At 40.7% G+C, this 22,559-nt stretch overlaps 1 protein-coding gene and 1 pseudogene across 2 annotated transcripts in view; one reads left to right on the top strand and one right to left on the bottom strand.

Moving 5' to 3' along the window:
• The window catches only part of LOC111080785 (thrombospondin type-1 domain-containing protein 4), a 109,042-nt gene extending 93,785 nt beyond the window's left edge, over positions 1 to 15,257 (bottom strand). Inside the window, exons 1-2 of one of the 2 annotated variants that reach the window (XM_041595923.1) lie at positions 15,210 to 15,257; positions 4,374 to 4,408 (exon numbers count right to left, since the gene is read on the bottom strand). In XM_041595923.1, coding sequence (XP_041451857.1) covers positions 4,374 to 4,408; positions 15,210 to 15,242 — 68 coding nt within the window. In that variant the 5' untranslated portion in view covers positions 15,243 to 15,257. Of the gene's footprint in view, positions 1 to 4,373; positions 4,409 to 15,209 lie in introns of those variants that run through there. The other variant, XM_041595922.1, reaches the window with a different exon arrangement.
• LOC121405299 lies at positions 8,219 to 9,851 on the top strand (annotated as a pseudogene).
• Positions 15,258 to 22,559: the final 7,302 nt, after the last annotated feature.

Genomic DNA, 22,559 nt, shown 5'->3' with positions numbered 1-22,559 from the left:
GCTCGTGTCTGCCATCAAGCAAAAATTTTGGAAAGATTGGTCCGTAGACTATCTTCTCAGCCTTCAGCAGCGAGGGAAGTGGTCCAAGGAGGTTGCCAATCTGGAGCCAGGCAGAGTGGTGGCAATCCACGAGGACAACGTGCCCCCTGAAATGTGGCTCATAGGAGTAGTGGAGGAGGCAATCCCAGGAACCGACGGGAAGGTTCGCGTGGCCATAGTGAGGACTAAGGCCGGAATTTATAAGCGGTCCATCCATCGATTGGCGCCGATTCCAACAGATTGAAGCCTATAGGCTGTCAACGCGGACGATGTTGATGCAAATCACTCGCCTTTTTTTAAATGTTAAGATCCTAGCAATTGAAATGTACTTGAATTTATGTTAAGGCGCTTGAAATGTTAAATCTAGTCTTTTATACGAACGAAACTTATGCCAGCTGCGGCCGCTCATGAAGAGGGCGACGCTGCCAAAATACATACACTCATATTCTGAAGTCGCATCAGCGTACCAGTTTCTCTGTCGGTCTGTCCGGTTCCGTGTCTACCATCCAACCATACACTCGTGCCTAACGGCAAAAGAATAGTTGTCCTTCATTAGGACTTACACAACCACATGGCAAATAAAGACATGAGCGTGATTGGGTTTATAAAGGGGTGGTCAAAGGAATTTGACGACCCCTATATAACGAAGACTCTCTATATCTCGCAGGACCGTATAGAATCAGTCCAGAAAAACTTTTTACTTTTTGCTCTGCGTGGCCTTAACTGGGATGCAGGTGTGAGACTGCCATCTTACCCTCGTAGATTGCTTTTAATAAACCTTCCAACCTTAGTTAGTCGTAGAAAAATGCTTGGTGTGATTTTTATGTACAACCTGATCAAGGGTGACGTAGATAGCCCTGACTTGTTGAGCCGCGTAAACTTTACGATTCCTATTAGATCTACTAGCAACTTCATTCCTTTGTTCCTTCCGCTTTGTAGATCGAATTATTCCTTGGACGAACCATTTAGGGTCCGATGCTCGGACTTCAATTCCCTTTACCATATAATATCCACTACTAATTCCCTTCCTCTTCTTAAATCACTAATATTAACATACCTTTCTCGTAATCAGTAGCTATCTTTGCATGTTTAGCTCTTTGAGTTGTGTTTAGCTCTAATTTTCCTCGAATTTTAGTCCAACACCTATCTTTCCTGCATTCTCGTGATCGGTTCGGTAACACGCGTCGCGCGTCATGCGGCTGCGCCCTTCAGTCGGTTGGGCGGGAGGAAGGGCTGCGTTTCTGCCTGGGTTCCGCGTGTAACAGGCTTCGGCTTGGTGTCGAATGGGCCACTTGATGGTGCAGTCATTGCATATCAATTTAAATTTGCTAGGTACTTGACTAGGGCTTGATCTGTGCTTTGTCTCGGATCCGACCATAGTGTTGCTAGCCCGAGCCCTTCCGCTCACTATACCTGAAGACTCCTACGATCCTACATTCGAATATTAGGTCGATATTGGACCTACTGTATTGGATCGAACGGATAATCTTTTTTTAAATCAAGTCTTTATAAAAAATTTCAAGAAGTTTGTTGTCCTTCTTCTCTCTCTCGCTATGCAATAGCTCGGTCAAATTTCTCCGTTCTTTATGCTTAATGCTATAAAAATTACCTATCTCTATGCAGGATACACTTTTTACAGGACCGTCAACAGTTTAACAGCTTCGTTAATAGTAATCGTAGAACGTCCGCACATCCATCCTCGCTACCATTTCTTAATTCGACCGCAAACCATGATCAGGCAATTGCCGATCTCTTTGCCCAATTTTTCCAAACAACCTATTATCAAGAAAGCTACTATGGTCAGCCGTATCCATACAGTTTACCCAGGTCAAGCGGCATTTTCAATCCCTTGTTAAATGAAAGCTCACTGCTTCATGTTCTTCGACTAGTTAAGCCAGTGTATTCACCAGTACCTGAGTGTTCCCGGCTTTGTACTCAGGTACTGTGACGACGCTCTGTGTGGACCCCTGCTTAAACTATTCACCCTATCCATTAATTCTTCATGCACCGATTCACCCGATCTCGAAGGAATCTTTTATCATTCCGTTCCACAAGATAGGGAGCAAGTGTGACGCAAAGAATTATATAGGTTATCCGCTATTCCTAAAATGTTTGAGAAAATTGTAACTTGCAACATCAATGCAAATCACTTATGTCTCCGTCCCAGCACGGATTTATAAGGCTACGATCAACAACCACAATTTTATTAGAGTTTACCTCTTTTATCATTAAAGGCTTTCAAGGCAACTTGCAGACGGATGTCATTTACACTGATTTTAGTAAAGCATTCGATTCTGTAAACATTCCCTTTTACCACAAAAACTTGACCTTTTAGGGTTTCCGCCTAATCTTTTGAGATGGATTTCTAGTTACCTTCGTTCTAGGTCTCAAAGAGTCCTCTTCAAAAAATCCTTCTCTCCACCTGTTAAGGTAACTTCTGGAGTACCACAGGGCAGCCATCTAGGCCCACTACTATTCACACTCTTTGTTAATGATCTGCCTTCAGTATTAACAAACTCTTAAGTACTCATGTATGCGGATGATGTTAAACTCTGTGTCCAGTATAAGGACATTTCATTTCTCTCTCGCTTGCAATCCGATCTCAATATTTTTCAGTCATGGTTCTGTGCAAATAATTTACACCTAAAGGCCTGGAAATGCAAACTAATGACATTTTATCGCTCCAGCCCCTTATTGGCTCCTTACACCCTCTGAGGTGATTCTCTTGACAGAATTACCTTGGTTGATGATCTTGGTGTTAAGCTGGACGCCATCTTACCCTCGTAGATTGCTTTAATAAACCTTCCATTCTTAGTTAGTCGTAGAGAAAAGCTTGGTGTGATTTTCGTTCACAACCTGAGCAACTTTATTTCCTTGTTCCTTCCACTTTGTAGATCAAATTATTCCTTGCATGAACCGTTTAAGTTCTTATGTTCGGATTATAATTCCTTCTACCATATAATATCCACCACTAATTCCCTTCCTCTTCTTTAATCACTAATACTTACATTTCTATCCCATTACTACTATTTCTTAGGTATCTTTGCATTTTTATACCCGTACTCAAAAAAGAGGGGTATATTAGATTTGTGGTAAAAGTGGATGTGTGCAACGCAGAGAAGGAACGTTTCCGACCCCATAAAGTATATATATTCTTGATCAGCATCAATAGCCGAGTCGATATAGCCATGTCTGTCTGTCCGTCTGTCCATCTGTCCGTCTGTCTGTCTTGTTGAGCGCCTAGATCTCAGAGACTATAAGAGCTAGGGCAACCAAATTTGGTTTCCAGACTTATGTGATATCCCACTGCTACAAGTGTATTTCAAAATTTCGCCCCGCCCCCTTCCGCCACCACAAAAGACGAAAATCTGTAGCAGGCACATTTTTAAAGATACGATAAAACTAAAAACGCAGTATCGTAGAGAATGACCATATCTACCAGACTGCCGAATCTGAATCAGATCGGATCATAATTATAGCCAGAATGAAGAAATTAATTTTCAGTTGCTTCCCCTCCCCCTCCCGCCCTCGACAACGCAACTCATTTTCCTTCTCGCTCGCACACTCTGCCGCGTTCAATGCGCGAGCAACCCCTAGCGGAGGAGATGTAGAATATGAATGGAACATGTACAATCTACATGTTAGATGTAGAATAGACATTGTATATGTAGATGTAGATAGCAGATGTAGCAAAAAATGTAAAATGTAAAATTTTTTTTTTTTTTTCTAAAATTCTAAAAAATCATAAGCTCAATAATGTATATACTGACTGAGTACGGGTATAAGTAGAGTCGTGTCCCCAGAAACGACTCACACGTTCCTTCTCGTTAGATCTAATTTTTTCTAAAATATTAAACTAACCCCTATCTTTCCTGGATGTTCGCGATCGTTCGGATACACGCGCCACGCACTATGCGGAAGTGCCACTTGGTCCGTTGGGCGCGTAACAGGCTTCGGCTTGGTGTCGCATGGGCCACTTGGGTGCCTATGTGTGGTCGGATCACGACGATCGAGATGAATAATGTCTAAAACGACTAAAATAACTATCCCATTTGCATACGTCTTCATTACACAAGATTTCTAAAAGGACTTCTTTAAGTTTTTAAAGCCGAGGAAAGAAGCGAAGCGAACAACAACAGAGCGTAGGCAGAGGAAAAGTAAACCATTTTAAAAAGTACGTTTCATAAAATAACTCAATATGCCATGTTTCATAAAGTGCTCTGGAATATACTCTAACAGATTTAGTTTGTGGTATGAAGGATGCTTTATTTGTGCGCTAAAAACATTTTACCAAAATTGTAGTATAAAATTAATAAGTCTTACGTATTGCTTACCTGCATATAAAAAGCACACTTTTCATTTTGAATTTCTGAAATAAAAAAGTCTGGTTTTAGTTTCTTAAAAAATATTAGCGAATAAAATAGTTTATGTAAAACTATCGGACTCGGTGAATTATTTGAACGGACTCGAAATGAATTGAGAGCGATATGATAAACAATGATTTCCGTTTTGTTTTTCGGCGCAAAAAAAAAGCAACGAAGGAGAATTGCCATCACGCGAACAGGCAACATACAGCTGACTGTGCGAAAAATAAGAAAATTCGAAATTAATCCTACAAATTTCCAACGATTGGCCAGGCGTCACGCAAGATAATATATACAATTTTAATTGTATTAACCTATAACTTAGATTGTAGGCGGGTTAATAAACAACTTCGGCTACAAATGACGTCATTTGAAAGTATCCGTTATATTTATACCCGTACTCAAAAAAGAGTTAAGGGGTATATTAGATTTGTGGTAAAAGTGGATGTGTGTAACGCAGAGAAGGAAACGTTTCCGATCCCATAAAGTATATATATTCTTGATCAGCATCAATAGCCGAGTCGATATAGCCGTGTCTGTCTGTCCGTCCGTCCGTCCGTCCGTCTTGTTGAGCGCCTGGATCTCAGAGACTATAAAAGTTAGGGTAACCAAATTTGGTTTCCAGACTCATGTGACATCACACTGTTACAAGTGTATTTCAAAATTTCGCCCGCCCCTTTCCGCCACCACAAAGAACGAAAATCTGTGGCAGGCACAATTTTAAAGATACGATAAAACTAAAAACGCAGTATCGTAGAGAATGACCATATCTACCAGACTGCCGAATCTTAATCAGTTCGGATCATAATTATAGCCAAAATGAAGAAATTAATTTTCAGTTGCTTACTCCGCCTCCCCCTGCCAGAGACTCATTCTCTTTCTCGCTCGCACACTCTACCGCGTTCAGTGCGCGCACAAACCCTAGCGGAGGAGATGTAGAATCTAATCTGGTACATGTATAATCTACATGTTAGATGTGGAATATACATTAAAGATGTAGATGTAACAGATGTAGCAAAAAAAATGGAAAATGTTAAATTTCTTTTAATTCTAAAATTCAAAAAAATCATAAGCTCAACAATTTATATACTGACTGTAAGTACAGTCGCGTCCCCAGAAGCGACTCACAAAGTTCTTTCTCGTTTCAACTTTGACTTGACTTTACAAAAAAGTATATCTGAATTTGACTTTGTTTTTTTTTAATATTCCAATACCCAAATTTAAAAGCCCTTTTTGCGATTGTGATGTGTTTATAAAGCGCAGTGTGTGAATGGTTGTGTAAGCGAACGAAGTGACTAAACCGGGGGTTGACGCTCGAGCGAAGTTAGTGCCTAGGGAGCTTACCCCTTAGTTTAACCCTCGATGGTCATCCTTATCTGATGTACATGATCTACACGTAAAAAGTAGGCGTTTTGACGAAGGATGACCATCTAGGGTTACAACATAAATATTAGCTTCGAAGGGTAATTGAATGTACAATATTTTTTATCAGTCCATCTTTAGCCAACACAAACAAGCTCAGATGCCAGTTCTGCTGTTTTTGCTATGCGCAAATTCGGGTAAAATGTGTGTGATTTAAAATTTTCAATAATTAAGTGTGCTCATTCGGTCCAGTTGACCGTTGACTATTGAGCAGTTGACCGGTCCAGTTTTTCCAGCTAGAGCTCCCAGAGGCCTTCGACTCTAATTACACTAGTCGACACGACATTTCCGCTGTAGCCCAAAATAACGTTTTTTTTGTATGAATTTCGGGACTTTAAATTTTTTAAAGAATTTTGGTTTTTTATGGTTTATTTTTGTGTTTTTTTTTTTTTTAAATCTTTTATTTTTTTTTCATGTTCATGGTTTTTTTAAAGGTAGTGCTTCTATTTTTCAAATAACTTAAGTTGCATCTGGTTGCATAAAACGTTGCAGTTCTGAAAAGCTGACAAATGCAGCTATAAATCTGACCCAGACATTTTGAAGCTGCAGCTTAACGAATGGAAGATATTAAGCTTTCAAATCCGATGATCCTATTGGGCTTTGAGGTGGCTCAAAGGGGGCCTAGGTAGCTGAGGCCACCGGACGGGTCGCAGGTTGCGGATAGCGAACGGCCTACACTAGTGGGTAGGTCAGCTGCGAATAAGCGGGCATCCCAAAGAGTAGCAACTAAGTTGGCTCTGAGGAAGAGTACCGAAATAAGCAGTCCCGGACAGCCAGCGGGAGTTCGCGACGCAGCAACACTGACGATGCGCTTGTGGTGCCGCCTCTCATTAAGTAGCTCACACAATCCCATCCCTACACAATACCCACCCACATCCCAGCCCCAACACTCACCTCACACCGGGCCGGACTAAGGTGTCATTCGACCCGTGCTAAGAGTCAGCCTGGCTTGGGGCCCGGTATAAAACTAGCCCAGTCGTGAACGGAGAGCTCAGGGACTTGGCACCCCCCTGCTCTAATTATGCCTTACCCGGGTAACGCAGAGCTCTGCCGGGGTGGACCGTTCCCCTTCTCTGCAGCTCGTGGGAACTATATGGAAAAAAACGAAAATATAAACAACGACAAAAACAAAAACGAGAGAGGCACTCCCCAAATGCCTGCAGGGAGAAATCCCAAGCGGGAGAAGGCAGCGGCCCAAAGGCCTGGCCCGATCCGCTCAGACGCAGGAAAGACCTGCACGGTGAAGGACGCGGGTATGAATCCGGGTGAGTCCCATCCCAAACCTGGGATGGGTGGAAAGCCAACACCCAAAACTGATACCATGGTAGTGCAGCTAAGCAATATTGCGGCTGCTCAACCTTCCGGTGAAGCGGCGGGTGATGGCTTACCATCAACCAGTGTCCAAACCAGGAAATATAGCTATGCCGAAAAGAGGAGTGCTGGGCACATACTCCGTCGGCAGAACACCAGCCAGGAAGTCAGTCCAACAGCAGACTGGCTGAAAAAAGTGGAATGGGCCTCGGTGTAGTTGCCCAACTTCAGTGTGGAGCCACAGAAGGTGGCCGCACAACCGAAGAGGCAGCGCTCTCAAGAGACGCCCGGACCTGCCGCGAAGCGCTCCAGGGTGATACCAAACGTATCCTTCGCGCAGATTGCCAAGGAGAGGACGCTGATAGGCGTTCTCGACAAAGGCAGCGCGGAGGGGAAAATACCCAGAAGCCAATGGAAGTGGGTGGAAGCGGCACTGGCCGACCGCTGCTTCGAGCTTCTCGAGAAGGATCCCGGGCCACCCCCAGTCTGCAAAGACATGGGATGGTTCCAGGGGAGCATTAAAGTGGTAGCCTGCGAAGATGAGCGCTCCGTGAAGCTATACAAAGCTGCGGTGGCGCAAATCGGAGAGGTCTACGCTGGGGCGAAGCTCGTCGCTGTGGACTGGAGCGAGGTGCCCAGTAGACCAAGGGCTCGCATATGGGTGCCGGCCACTTTTAAGGAGCCCGAGCGGATCCTCAGGATGTTGCAGAGATGCAACCCAACACTGCCAACCTCAGACTGGAAGGTGGTCAAAGTGGAGGCATCAAAGGGCCCCACAAATCAGGCAGTGGTAGTCCTAAATAAGGAATCGCTAGCCCCGATCGAGGCAGAAAAGGGAGAGCTCAACTTCGGGTTCAGCTCGGTGACCATGAAGGTCTACAAGTCGGATGCAGCGGCCGAGGCGCGTTCTGTCAACAACCCGGTTGAGCAGGACGTTGCCTCGGAGATCGAGGCACCCGAAGTAGACCCGGAGCCGGAGCCGGCCCTGGAGAGCTACTCCTCGGAGACGGAGCTGATGCTCGATTTTGAGGCGCTGTGTCGGGACGAGATTCTCGACGACTCTGACGCCGATATAGCAGTGGTGGAGAATGACTCTAATGAAGTCTCTGAGGCTTCTGCAGATAAATCTCCACCACTGTAAAGCAGCATCCGCTGCCCTAATACTCCGCTTAGTCGCAAGCGGAGGGGACATAGTCCTAATCCAAGAGCCCTGGGTGGTAGAAGGCAGGGTCTGTGGATTAGCGACGAAGGACTACAAGCTGATTGTAGCCCAAACTGAAGGTAAAATTAGAACCTGCATACTAGCAAGAAAGCACCTAAATATCTTTCTGCTCCACAATTTTAGCAATGGCGACAACACGGCGGCTAGCCTAGAGCTACAAGGGACACGCCTGAACCTGGTGTCGTCCTACATGGCTCAAGAGGAAAACGATCCTCCCAGTGACCTCGTTCGCAAGATAGCCAGCGACAGCGAGAAGTCGGATACAAGCCTATTAATAGGCTGCGATGCCAACGCTCACCACACCCAATGGGGGAGCTCGGATACAAATGTAAGGGGTGAGTCACTTTTCAGCTTCATCTTAAACTCCAACCTAATTATTGGTAATCGGGGTAATGACCCCACTTTCATCATAAAAAACCGTCAAGAGGTTATTGACCTCACTCTATTGTCTCACAAACTGTCAGACATAATGAAAAGTTGGAGAGTCCTAGAGGACCACTCCTTCTCCGACCACAGGTACATCGAGACAATCCTATCGCTCGAAAGCACCATACCCACTAACTATACTAATCCCAGGAAAGCCAACTGGGATACATATAGTGCAAAAATGGAGGAATTACTCCCCCCCTAGCCCCAAAATGCCCGGACACACAAGACGATCTTAATCGTCTTGTGGACAATTTCACGGAAGCTTGCAATAAGGCCTTCATGGCAGCTTGCCCCTCAACCAAACCAAGAGGGAAAAAGAAACCCCCCTGGTGGTCTAAACATATAGATACCCTCCGGAAAGACTGCAGGACTCTCTTTAACAGAGCCAAAAGCAGCAGCGAGGAAGCGCACTGGGAAAATTACAAAAGTAAGCTAACCCTATACAAAAAAGAAACAAGGAGAGCAAAAAGGGCCTCTTGGCAAAAATTTTGCTCCGAAATTGAAGACACGTCAGAAGCCGCAAGGCTACGCAAGATCCTGTCAAAAACATCCCCCTCGGTGGGATATCTCAAGAGAACGGATGGTACGTGGACAAACTCTAGTGAGGACTCCCTACACATTCTACTCGATACTCATTTTCCTGGGTGTACGACCATCGAGCCGACCTCGATGGTGCACATCCTCACAAAACGGAATATTAGTTGGGCAGTAAACAGCTTCAAATCCTTCAAATCGTCTGGCCCGGGCCAAGTCATTCCGGCTCAGTTACAAAAAGCCGGGGACATGGCCATCAGCTGGCTGCAAAGTATCTTCAGGAAGATACTGACAGTGGGAAAAATCCCCCGCGCTTGGCTAAAGGCTAAAATAGTCTTTATCCCCAAAGCAAGGAAACCCTCACACACAACCCCAAAAGACTTCAGACCAATAAGTCTATCGTCCTTTCTTCTCAAAACCTTTGAGAGACTAGTCGGGCTGCAGCTGAGGACAACCATAAATCCTCAGTGGCTGTCAGGCGCACAACATGCCTACCGAAAAGGAAAATCCACGGAAACGGCACTCCATGAAGTAATCTCGGCGGTAGAGAAATCTCTACACGTCAAAAAATACTCCTTAATCGCTTTCCTAGACATTGAGGGAGCTTTGAACAACGTCATACCGGGAGCCATCACAGAGGCCCTGACTGACCTGGGAGTGGATCATCACTTGGTGATGATCATAGATCAATTGCTCACATGCAGGACAGTGACATCATCAATGGGATCGTCCACTCAGTCAAGGTATGTCAACAGAGGCACCCCGCAAGGTGGTGTCCTGTCTCCCCTTCTATGGAACATAGCAGTCAACAAGATTCTGTGTGACCTGGAAGGGGAGGGCTGCAAGGTGGTAACATACGCGGACGACGTTGCCATTATCTTCTCGGGAAAATTCCCTCAAACACTCGGCGATCTAATGACCGCAAAGCTCGCGCGACTGTCGACTCGCGTGGACTGGGAGTTAATCCCTCTAAAACGGAACTTGTGTTGTTTACAACCAAATACAAAATCCCGTCCCTCAACCCCCCAATACTAAACGGATGCAGGCTCTCCTTCAGCGACAGTGCCAGTTACTTAGGGTTGGTAATCGACAAAAAGCTTAGCTGGAACCTGAGCATCAAAGACAGAGTGAAGAAGGCTACGATAGCCCTCTACACTTGCACGAAGGCCGTTGGGCTAAATTGGGGCATGAACCCAAGAATAGTCCAATGGATTTACCTAGCAATAGTAAGACCAATACTGCTCTACGGAGTCGCAGTGTGGTGGCCTGCCCTATCGAAGGGGACCATCACTAAACAACTGGGCAAGGTGCAGCGAACTGCAGCCCTATGCATCAGTGGAGCTCTGAGCACAACACCAACGGATGCGCTAAATGCTATCCTATGCCTGCAGAGCCTTGACCTTGCAGGTAAGGAGCAGGCAGAAATGGCAGCAATCCGTCTTAGAGACTCTGACCAATGGGTGTCACATCACACCGGTCATGAGTCCATCCTAAATGGAAACAAAATCGTCCCCACAAAAACGGACTACTGCGTTCCGAGGGAGTATACAGATACCCCCTTCGAAACAATCATCCCTCACAGAAACAACTGGCTTGAGGGACCACCTGGTCCAAAGGAAGCCATTCGAATCTTTACTGATGGCTCAAAGCTGGACTACAAGGTCGGAGGAGGAATCTACTCCGAACAGCTGAACATAAGACACTCCTTCAGGCTCCCGGATCACTGCAGTGTCTTCCAAGCGGAAGTCATAGCGATCAAGAAAGCTTTGAGCTGTCTTCAGGAACTAGCCCCTGCGGCAACTCATATAAATATCTATAGTGATAGCCAAGCTGCGATCAAATCGCTGAATGCGATAACAACAAGCTCGGCTACCGTGGCAAACTGTCGCAAATCTCTTCATGAGATGGCTTATCAGTTCGTCATCTGCCTAATATGGGTCCCGGGCCACCAGGACATTGAAGGCAACTGCATAGCAGACGAGCTGGCCAGAGCTGGTACAACAATCCCCCTTCTTCATGATAAGGAGGATATTCGTATGCCAATGGCCACCTGCAAGCTCAAAATAAAAGAACATTTTAAGCGATTAATAAATGATAGATGGCAAACTGTGCCACTATGTCGCATAACTCGGAAAACATGGCCTAACATTATTAGGAAGCGCACCGATGAGCTTTGCAAACTCAGTAGGAGTAGGTGCAGCTCAGTCATACGCTCCCTTACGGGACACTGGCTAATAGGCACACATGCAAACAGGCTGGGCGCCCCATATAACGACTTCTGTCGAAGCTGTAGAGATGAGGACGAGGAGGAGACTGTGGAACACCTGTTCTTCTCCTGTCCGGCTCTCAGTAGAAGGAGACTTCAATACTTTGGCGCTCCTTTTCTAATTGACATTTCGGACATGTCTACAATAAGTCCCAGACGGATCGCAGGCTTCATAAGGGCATCCGGATGGGATAATGGATAACATAGGGTCTCACGAGGGAAAAGGGAACGATATATGCGGTATCACAATGGGCCGAAACCGGCCTAGGTGTGTCGGGTCTCTGACAATCCCGACAGCCGCCTCAACCTAACCTAACCTAAGCTTTCAAATTCAAATTTCATAATTTTTGAGGTATTTTTCCCCGAAATTTTGACTTTAAAAACTCAGGAAAAGTCGAAAAAAAATATTTCTTGGCATGCATCTATGGAAAAACGGTGGAGCTATATTTCGTTAACCAAACCTAAAAAAATGAAAAAATAGACAAAAAATAGTTTTTGGAAGGTTGCGGGCCCAACTGCCGTGTTTCCCAATCCCAAAGCAAATGAAAAGGTGTTGAATTTTTGGTACCTGTACGTGTTAAATACCATTAAATGTTATTTTTTCGTTGTGCCCAATCTGAGGTATGGATACCTGTTCAGGTCAAATGTATAACTTTTTTTTTCACAAGTGCAGGTCCACACAAATAAGACATTTGTCGCTTCTACGTATTCATATTTCAATAAAACCAAAGTAGAAATACCTGAGATATAGAATATCAGTCCCTAACACATACAACAATCAGTAATTTTTAGTCCTTTCAGTATAATTTAAGGATATACAACTTTTTTATTTGGTTTTATCTTGCTACAAGTTTTTAAACGTATGTGATCAATTTTTTTTTCTACTGCTTGTTACTGTTCTTCTTAACTTTTAATTGTGTGTAAAGTCTCTCTCCGTGTTCATCACAAGCGTCCCCTAGGTTTGTCAAGAAAAGTCTAAGTGGGAGTGCAGGAAATGGATTTTTAGTAGCGTTGGGTCGTTATAAACGAAACAAAACAAAAAGAGAACTATTCACTGAAATGAACGAACTATCTTAATCGTTATTTTTCGTTCGTTATTTTTTGTTCATCGTTCTGTTTTGTTTGTTCGTTTTCCTCGCTATGTTTGAGCCGGTATGGCAGCTCTGTTTATTTTTTCTTGTTTCGTTTTGTTCACTATTTTTGAGCTGATATGGAACCACTTTTTCACATTTTGTTGTGGCGGACTCTGGCAAGAGAACTTAAAGGCAAACAAATTTGAAAATTTCGCTGAGACGCAAATATATTGATTTATGGAATCACTTCGACGCTGTAAACGAGAAAAACGCCAACTGCAAGTCGGAACTGAGCACGGCTGCAGGTTCCCAGAGCACGACATTTAAAGATAAAACACCGAGCTTCTTTGCAGATGGTTGAACGGCAAGGAAGTGGAAGTACTGAGGCCAGTAATTCTGCAGCAACAACATCGCAGCAAAAAATAGCTGCATTTGCCCAAAAGCCACCAACTGCTCGTAAAAGTTAGCAATTAGACAAACAGCTAGTGCGCATGATTTTCAAAGGCCACCATGCTCTCCGGATCGTGGAGGAGCCCGATTTCAAGAAGCTGATAGAGGATGTTTCGTATTGTCCTGGATATAAGATGCCCACACGTAAAACGCTGTCTAATGTGCTTCTTCCAAACGTACACAGTTAGTTTATTGCAAACGTGAAAGAGAAGATGGGTGCAGTATCTGCAGTTTGTCTCAGTACCGATGGATGGATATCGCTCACCAATTAAAGTTACATGGCTGTAACGGCGCATTTTGTAGATCAGGAGAATATGTTACAATCTTCGTATATGCTTGCTTGTGAAGCATTCGGTGAGAGGCACACAGGCCTCAATCTTTGCTCTTTTCTCCAGAAGGTGGCAGCTGAATGGAAAATTGAAAATAAAATTACTGCTATTGCATCAGATAGTGCTGCCAATATCGTATCGGCTATTATATTAGGAAATTAGCGCTATATTGAATGCTTTGCCCACACTTTAAATAACATTGTACAAAAAGCGCTAGGACCAATTGTCAGTGTGAGGGTCCAAGCCAAAGCAATTGTGGAATTTTTCAATCTAAGCTCATCCGGACTCAAGAAGCTTAAAGATATCCAAAGCCAATTAAAACTGCCTGAGCTCAAGTTGACTCAAGATGTGCCTACACGTTGGAACTCAATATACAAAATGTTTCAGCGCCTGTCTGTTTTAAAAGATGGAGTTATGGTGGTAGTTTCACTTATACGCCCTGAACTTGCACTAACCCAGGCAGAATGGGAAATGATTGAGGGTGTATTGCCAATGCTAAAGCCATTTATTTGAAATTACAACTGAAGTCTCTGCCGAGAATAATGTCACCTTACCAAAGGTTATTATAATGGCCACCTTGCTGCAGCAATAAATTGCCAATAGTATTCCAAATAATGAGGTTCTCAAGGAAGTCGTAGAAAAACTGAGAGAGGCAATGACCGTACGGTTTGGCGATTTGGAGAATAACATTTTGTATGCGAAAAGCACCATACTACACCCAAGATAAAAAAACAGGGTTTTAAATCCGAAGAATTCTTTCAAAAAGTAGTTGCAGCTCTAAAATGTAAAATCGCTCAAACAAGATTTGTTGAAAATATTGCTGATGATCTGACATGCAAAATCGAAACAGACAAAACTTCGCCAACAAAAAGATGCGTTTGGGACGATTATGACAAGCAATTCAACCAAGGTAAAAGGTAAAGCAACAACGCGGATGATTCCATGATAGAAGTAGATAAATACCTAGCAGAGGAGTACCTGAATAGAAAGCAGGACCCTTTGATCTGGTGGGCACAGGAAAAAGATTTATATCCACGATTACACAAACATGCATTAAAACGTCTTTGCTTGGTTGCCACGTCGGTGACATGTGAGCGCCTATTTTCTGCCGCTGGAGAAATAGTCCGCAAAAGGCGAACGCTTTTAATGGCGAATAAGGTGGAAAGTCTTATGTTTTCACATAATAATATGTAAAATATTATATAAACGTGTGTATTTTATAATTTTTGAAATTATAATGGACAACAAAAGTCAAATTGATTACTGTTTTTCATTACTGTCATCAATAACGTCATCAAAATACAAAATTTAATCTGTTAAAAAGATATCAAGTACCAAGTACAAATTAAAATACATTTTCGAACTTAACCGTCCACAAATTGTAGTACATTATTTACGCATACGGTTACAAATAGAAATCAGAGCTCAAAAGAGAACGAACAAAAAATAACTATGAAAAAAAAAACGAACGACCGAAAAAGAACGAACTAACAGAACGACTTAGTTAACTGAATAAAAGTTAACAATTATTTTTAGTGCCAGGTTGACTCAAATTTTGTCATAACTCTCAATTAGGTCTTGAACGATATTAAAAAATTTGTTGTAACTAGTCGGAATGGGTTCCAGGCTGCTTTTTCATTTGTAGATAAAATAGTTTCAAATCCAGCATCTCTTAATAGTTTTTGAATTTGGGGGCCATCAAATACGTCGTTTTTAACTTTTGCCAGCGACTGACGTAGAAAACAGTTTTTAGGTAGCTCATCGATTTACCTTACTTATCCAGTGCTTTAACAAATTTTTCATTAGTCCCAGCTTAGTGTGTAATGGTGGAAAAATAACGTCTCCAAACTTCACGAGAGCTGCATTTTGTATGTTGTAATTTTCCAATGTATTTTTCTCCCGTCTTGGCCAGAGTTTTCTTCAGTAATGCTCTGTTATAGCTCTACTATCCCATAGGCACACTAAAGGAGGAGCAGGAAGCGTAAAGCCTTGACCAGGTTGTTTCGGGTAGCCCCATTTATCCATCGATTCTTTCAAACGATACCTTGAACGACGCCAAGAAATATTTTTTTTGTCGGCTTTTCCTGAGTTCTTAAAGTAAAAATGTGTTGGAAAAATACCGCTAAAAAATTATCAAATTTAAATTTGAAAGCTTAATATCTTCCAGACGTTATGCTGCAGCTACAAAGTGTCTGGGTTGGATTTATAGCGTTTATAAAGTTATGTGTTATGTGAAAATAGAAACACTACCTCTGAAAAACATGAAAAAAATACCAAATTGCAATTCTAAACGAGAAGGAACGTTTGAGTCGCTTCTGGGGACGCGACTCTACTTATACCCGTACTCAGTCAGTATATACATTTTTGAGCTTATGATTTTTTAGAATTATTGATTTAAGCCTAGTACTCAGATCGAAAAACTGTTTGCTAGCAAACAGATGTCATATATTTTTCGAGCGACCAGTGGTGTGACCAGAGGTGTGCACTGCATTCCGAACGGTTACACTGCTCAGACCGCTGCTTGGTTTTGTTTAAAGTTAACAAAATGCACTTCTTCGGCTGAGGCCGCTCTTCCCAAGGCATATCCTGGGCTCCCCAAAATTTTATTGGCAAGGTTATGTGTCTGACTATCAGCAGCAGCAGATGGCGACGCCACCCGTGCCGACCACCGTGAACACAAACTGTTTTGAAAGCAATATTTTTTTTATATTTATGAAAATTAATATAAATATTATATTATAATATCCATATAATTGTCCTTTATATAATGCTGCATGAATTAGATTCTATTTGTCTTCATTATTAAAATATTTCATTTGGTTTTTTGTTCTCTTATTGCAATGTTTGCTTCGTGTTTGCTGGCAAAAGATATCAAATTGATATCTTTTTCGAAGTGGGTCGAAACATACCAAAAAAACAAGCAAATACTTCTGATACTTTTCCAGTATATACCGACCGTTTTGTTTTTATACCCGTACTCAAAAAAGAGTTAAGGGGTATATTAGATTTGTGGTAAAAGTGGATGTGTGTAACGCAGAGAAGGAAACGTTTCCGACCCCATAAAGTATATATATTCTTGATCAGCATCAATAGCCGAGTCGATATAGCCATGTCTGTCTGTCCGTCTGTCCGTCTGTCTGTCTGTCTGTCTGTCTGTCTGTCTGTCTCGATGAGCGCCTAGATCTAAGAGCTAGGGCGACCAAATTTGGTTTCCAGACTCATGTGATATCCCACTGTTACAAGTGTATTTCAAAATTTCGCCCCGCCCCCTTCCGCCCCCACAAAGAACGAAAATCTGTGGCAGGCACATTTTTAAAGATACGATAAAACTAAAAACGCAGTATCGTAGAGAATGCCCATATCTACCAGACTGCCGAATCTGAATCAGATCGGATAATAATTATAGCCAGAATAACGAAATTAATTTTCAGTTGCTTCCCCTCCCCCTCCCGCCCACGACAACGCATCTCATTTTCCTTCTCGCTCGCACATTCTGCCGCGTTCAGTGCGCGAGCAACCCCTAGCGGAGAAGATGTAGAATCTGAATGGTACATCTATAATCTACATGTTAGATTTAAAATATACATTGTAGATGTAGATGTAGATAACAGATGTAGCAAAAAAATGTAAAATGTAAAATTTTTTTTTTAATTCTAAAATTCTAAAAAATCATATGCTCAAAAATGTAAATACTGACTGAGTACGGGTATAAGTAGAGTCGCGTCTTTAGAAGCGACTCACACGTTCCTTCTCGTTTGATCTGAGTACTGCCTTCAGTACAGAGCCTAGAAAACAGTTTTTGCCGTAAAACATTTCTTATCGGTTTCATACGAATATCAACCCTGATTCTGTTCGCTAGGTGTTTTTTTCGATCTGAGTACTAGGCTTAAAAAAAAAAATTTTACATTTTACTATTTTTTGCTACATCTGGTATCTACATATACATCTGCAATGTACATTATACATCTAACATGTAAATTATAAATGTACCATTCATATTCTACATCTCCTCCGCTAGGGGTTGCTCGCGCACTGAACGCGGCAGAGTGTGCGAGCGAGAAAGAGAATGAGTAGCGGGTCTCTGGCAGGAGGGGGCGGAAGAGCCAACAGAAAATTAATTTCTTCATTCTGGCTATAATTATGATCCGATCTAATTTAGATTCGGCAACCTGGTAGATATAAGTATTCTCTACGATACTTCGTTAGTTTTAGTTTTTAGTTTTATCGTATCTTTAAAAATGTGCCTGCCACAGATTTTCGTTCTTTGTGGGGGCGGGGGGGCGGGGCGAAATTTTGAAATACATTTGTAACAGTGTGATATCACATGAGTCTGGAAACAAAATTTGGTTTCCTCTAGCTCTTATAGTCTCTGAGATCCAGGCGTCAAACAATATGGACGGACGGACAGACGGACAGACAGACATGGCTTTATCGACTCAGCTATTGATGCTGATCAAGAATATATATACTTTATGGGGTCAGAAACGTTTCCTTCTCTGCGTTACACACATCCACTTTTAAGGCCTGTCTCCAGCACCGCTGAAAATTGCGGCAAGGAATTTTCTAGTTATTCCGTGAGGGTGTGGAACATAGCTAAAACCGGGTTATTGAATCAGCTGTGTTTTGTAAACAGAGGCAACTGTAAAATTCTGCTAAAATTAAAAAAGGAAAGAAATGCACTCTGATGATGAAGTGATTGTGTTGGTGGCGGCATATATTGTTGCAAAACAAAAAAGAATACAAGAAAACAACGCAGACCGCGATCTCTCTCAATTTTGTTCTACGTTTCATTCTTACACTCCGTTTATGCTCTCTCTGGCCTATTTAATTACTTTTAGAATATTTTATCTCTTTCCATTTTTTATTCCATCTTATTCCCCGATACATGTCTCTCTAACTTCTTACACCAATACCCAGCCATTATAGTGTGTGAGAAAGTAAAAAAATCGATTCTTTGATTCTGGCTATAATATCTCTTAGATATAGACATTCTCTACGACTCTGCCACAGATTTTCGTGTTTGTTGGAAGGTAGGGGGGGCACAGTGGCTCGTTTTCGAAAACGCTTTGCAAAAGTCAGATATCGCGTTGTTGAATTTGGCAAAACTTTTGTTACACTTCAATTAGGATTGATCAAGCTATACAAAACCAAAATTTAATAATTTAAAAAAAATTTTTAAGATTTATTATCGTTGTTCAAAGACCATTTTTCTGTTTTTAAAAAAATGAAGAAAACCGTGCTTAAAAGGCAAAGGTTAATGCATTTTTCTCAAAAAGTACTCAAGCTAGGCGAACATTTTTTTTCCCTAATTTAAGGAACACATTTCAATTTAGAAAAAAAAAGAAATATTTTTTTGCGATTATATTTTATTAGATTTTTTAACAAACTTCATTTTTTGCACAATTTTCAATTTTTAGCGGAATATAAAAAAGGCCATATTTGGCCAAGCATTAGACTGCACAAAAAAATAGTGGTGATATTCAGCAAACAAACAAAAGAAAAAACCATTACCACAATTGCACCTTTTAGGAGATATTAGTTTTTTTCCATTCTAACACATGCTAACTAACCGGCCCTAAGTAGTCGGCCATTAGAGAACGCAGCAGAGATGTTGCTCAATATATTCTTTGTTTCAAATTCTTACTAGCTAATAATTAACAAACACATTCATATTGTATAAATGTGTAAATTTTAGATTAGCCAAGCCACGCCCCCTTGATAAATAAATATATGCATATGCATTTAATTAAATATTTTCATATTTAACGAAGCAATTTTCCCTATTTTCAAATGGGGCAACCATTTCAGAGGAATATATTAATTTTAAGTCCGGAACGGCTCTCATCCGGGAAGCTAACAAGTTGACAAATCTTCGTTTTGACAGCTTTTCTTTCACAGTTTTTAAAAACGCTTCGACTACATCTCTATATCATGATTCAAAACCATAGAAAAATCGATTGTTCAATGTTGTTAATTGACGTTTTTTAACAGAAAGTGAAAAATAATTTAAAACAAAATTTTATTTTTTATTTAACTAGTAGAAATTTATAAAAAATTAAGATTTTTTGTACAAAAATATATTTGCATGTTGTTCAATTTTATTTATATTTTTTATGATAGTTTTTTTTTGTTAAAAAAACCAAATTTCGAGTTTAACCGTTAATTACGCCCCTTCCAGTCACATGCCTACTTTAATTTTTCTTTTAAAAATTTATTTTAAGTATTGCAAATATATGTATTAAATTTCAGACTTACATATACCTAGCCGGGTTCAAAAGTTACTGATTTTGCAACGAGTTTTGAGAAAAAGAGCCACTGTGGGGCGTAGCAAAATTTTGAAACAAATTTGATTCAGTATGATATCACAAGAGTTTGCACAAAAAAAATGATCCTATAGTATTTTAAAACTAGTGGAAAAACAAGACACACGGACAGACATAGAAAATAGCTATAAGCTATATAGACTCGGATATTCTATTGATTCTGATCACTTTACGGGGTCGGAAACGCTTCCTTGTGGGTGTTACACACATATATATATATATCGCTATACTCTTTGAGTATCGGTTATAAGAAATTCCAAAAGTCTTGGCTTAGTCGTATAAGTTACATATGCGATCAATTGAAACATTTTTTTTTTTAAATAGATAAATAAGATACATGCATAAATTAAAGTACATACATATGTATGTATGTATGTACAAAAATTTGAGATAATTGGTGTAATTCGTAAAAAACAGAGGAGTAAAACTTGTATCTATAGATTGTATGGGATGGGACCGATATGATCGTTCATAAATTTAGTATATGGATAAGATCCATTACATTTAAGTTTCAAACGATAAATAACAGTTTGCTTTTTTTTATAAATAGTACATACGAGTATTTATTATTATGGATTTTATTTTATTTTTTTTGCTACGCTTAACACTGTATTTTAATTTTATTTCAATTATCCATTTGATCTCAAGCTCTCTTACAACCACCGTAATCGCCGCGTGCTACGTAAATCTGAACTGAAATTTTGAAAAAATGTTTTTAGAACGAAGTGATGAAAACAAAGCCATCAGCTTCAATGTAAGATTCATCGTAACTCAAGCGGTTGAATTCAAACAAAAGGCCATTATAAAAATACGGGGCTTAGCTCATAGTACCATAGTAGCCATCATGTTGCCTCCCACCACCCGCAACCACTAGTTGAAACCAAACGAGCGATTGTAAGGCCATGCCTACCCATTTATATTTATGAACATATCCATATGTATGTACATATACGTACACATGGGCATGCATACATGTATACGCATACAAAACTATGCATGTGGATGTATGTTCACATACGTCCGAATATCTATACCCGACAAAAAAAAAAATGTTCTTTTAAAACGAACTTAAATTGGAGGACGGTTTATGGGGCGAATTATCATTTGATTGTTATATCAAACTGAAATTGGTGGAATCTTAACTCTTATTAGCTTGAAAATACTTTTCTTCTGATGATGCGTTATCAGGTCGATGTAAATGTAAAAACGATGTAGATATGATGTAAATAATATGTATGAATAAGGATCTGCTTTTGGCAACTTAACCTTAACCACGTCTATGTTTTCTATCTGACTCGATTGGACGGGTAGAGATACATATGATCAAAATGTTGAAGCAAATTGGATGCGTGACGCATCAAATCGGTTGTGAGCAATTGCTCCAATTCGTTAAGTCTTCCTTATAACGGTTATTCTAAAAATATAAACACATTGCAGATCACCTAAAATATGTATTCGAAGATACGTCACATACTATACTATGCAAGTTAAACAGTTAATAACGTCTACTCCCTCACTGGCCGTATAAAATACCCTATTTTTCTGCGACAATAAAGTATTTCGTTTGAGCGAAGAAAACACGAAGAAAATTCGAACATTTGTCTATTTAATTACGTGTCCGTTTACTTATGTGTGGTGAGCTAATGGACATACATATGTACAACATGGGTAAGAATACTGTTAAGATTTATATTCATATATTCACATGTCCTACTTCCATTCAATAATGTGAAATATTAAACCACACCGCTCAAGTTAAGCCCTTGAAGATCCATCGTTTCTTAAAGCATCATATATGTATGATAATTTATATATTTTTATATAATAATCTAAAAAAAAATATTTTATTCTGTTGAATACTAATCTTTGATATGGCATCTTATATATATGTATGTACATATTTATAAACAGTATACTGTTATTTTAACTTTGGGTTCAATTTATTAAGAAAACAGTTATTCCTGCAATTTATTTATTATTTAACTGATCGTGACACCAAAAAAGGGGTGTCGAAGGTATAAGCTTCCTTATGAAATCCTATTATGGCCGGTTTTGGTCGTGATTTATATCGAAGCCAAACAGCTCCGAACCATAGAATGCGCTTCTAAACTTAGGTAAAGGAATATTTAAAGAACAAATATGTATGTATTAGAGCCCTCAATGAATCCAAATGATTCATAAAATCAATATCAGCAAGTTTCGTTCGTATGTCTCTGAATTGATTCAAAACATAGTTCCGATTTCATGTCCCTTCGGCTTTGCAAATTCGGTCTTTTTTTGCACTGAAAAAAATATTTTACGAAAATTTGGCTTATACTTGGCACAAAAAATGTTCTTTTTGAATATGAAACAAATTTTTTCAGTGTAAAGCAAAGAAACGTACGCACACATACAACTACAGATATTCATGCAGAGGGCATAGCAAATAACACTAGTCAACACGACATTTACGCTGTGGCCCAAAATGACTTTTTCTGATAGATTTCGGGATTCTAAATTTTTTAACGAATTATGGTTTTTTTTATGGTTTAGTTTTTTTTTAAGAATTTAAAAAAAATCTGTTATTATACCCGTACTCAAAAAAGAGTTGAGGGGTATATTAGATTTGTGGTAAAAGTGGATGTGTGCAACGCAGAGAAGGAAACGTTTCCGACCCCATAAAGTATATATATTCTTGATCAGCATCAATAGCCGAGTCGATATAGCTATGTCCGTCCGTCTGTCCGTCCGTCCGTCCGTCTGTCCGTCTCTCCGTCTCGATGAGCGCCTGGATCTCAGAGACTATAAGAGCTAGAGA

This window comes from Drosophila obscura, unplaced genomic scaffold, assembly GCF_018151105.1.
Source record: "Drosophila obscura isolate BZ-5 IFL unplaced genomic scaffold, ASM1815110v1 contig_9, whole genome shotgun sequence".
In the NCBI taxonomy this organism is placed as follows: Eukaryota; Metazoa; Arthropoda; class Insecta; order Diptera; family Drosophilidae; genus Drosophila; species Drosophila obscura.
Note: the sequence above shows the minus strand (reverse complement) of the source record. Positions and strands in the feature narration are given on the sequence as shown.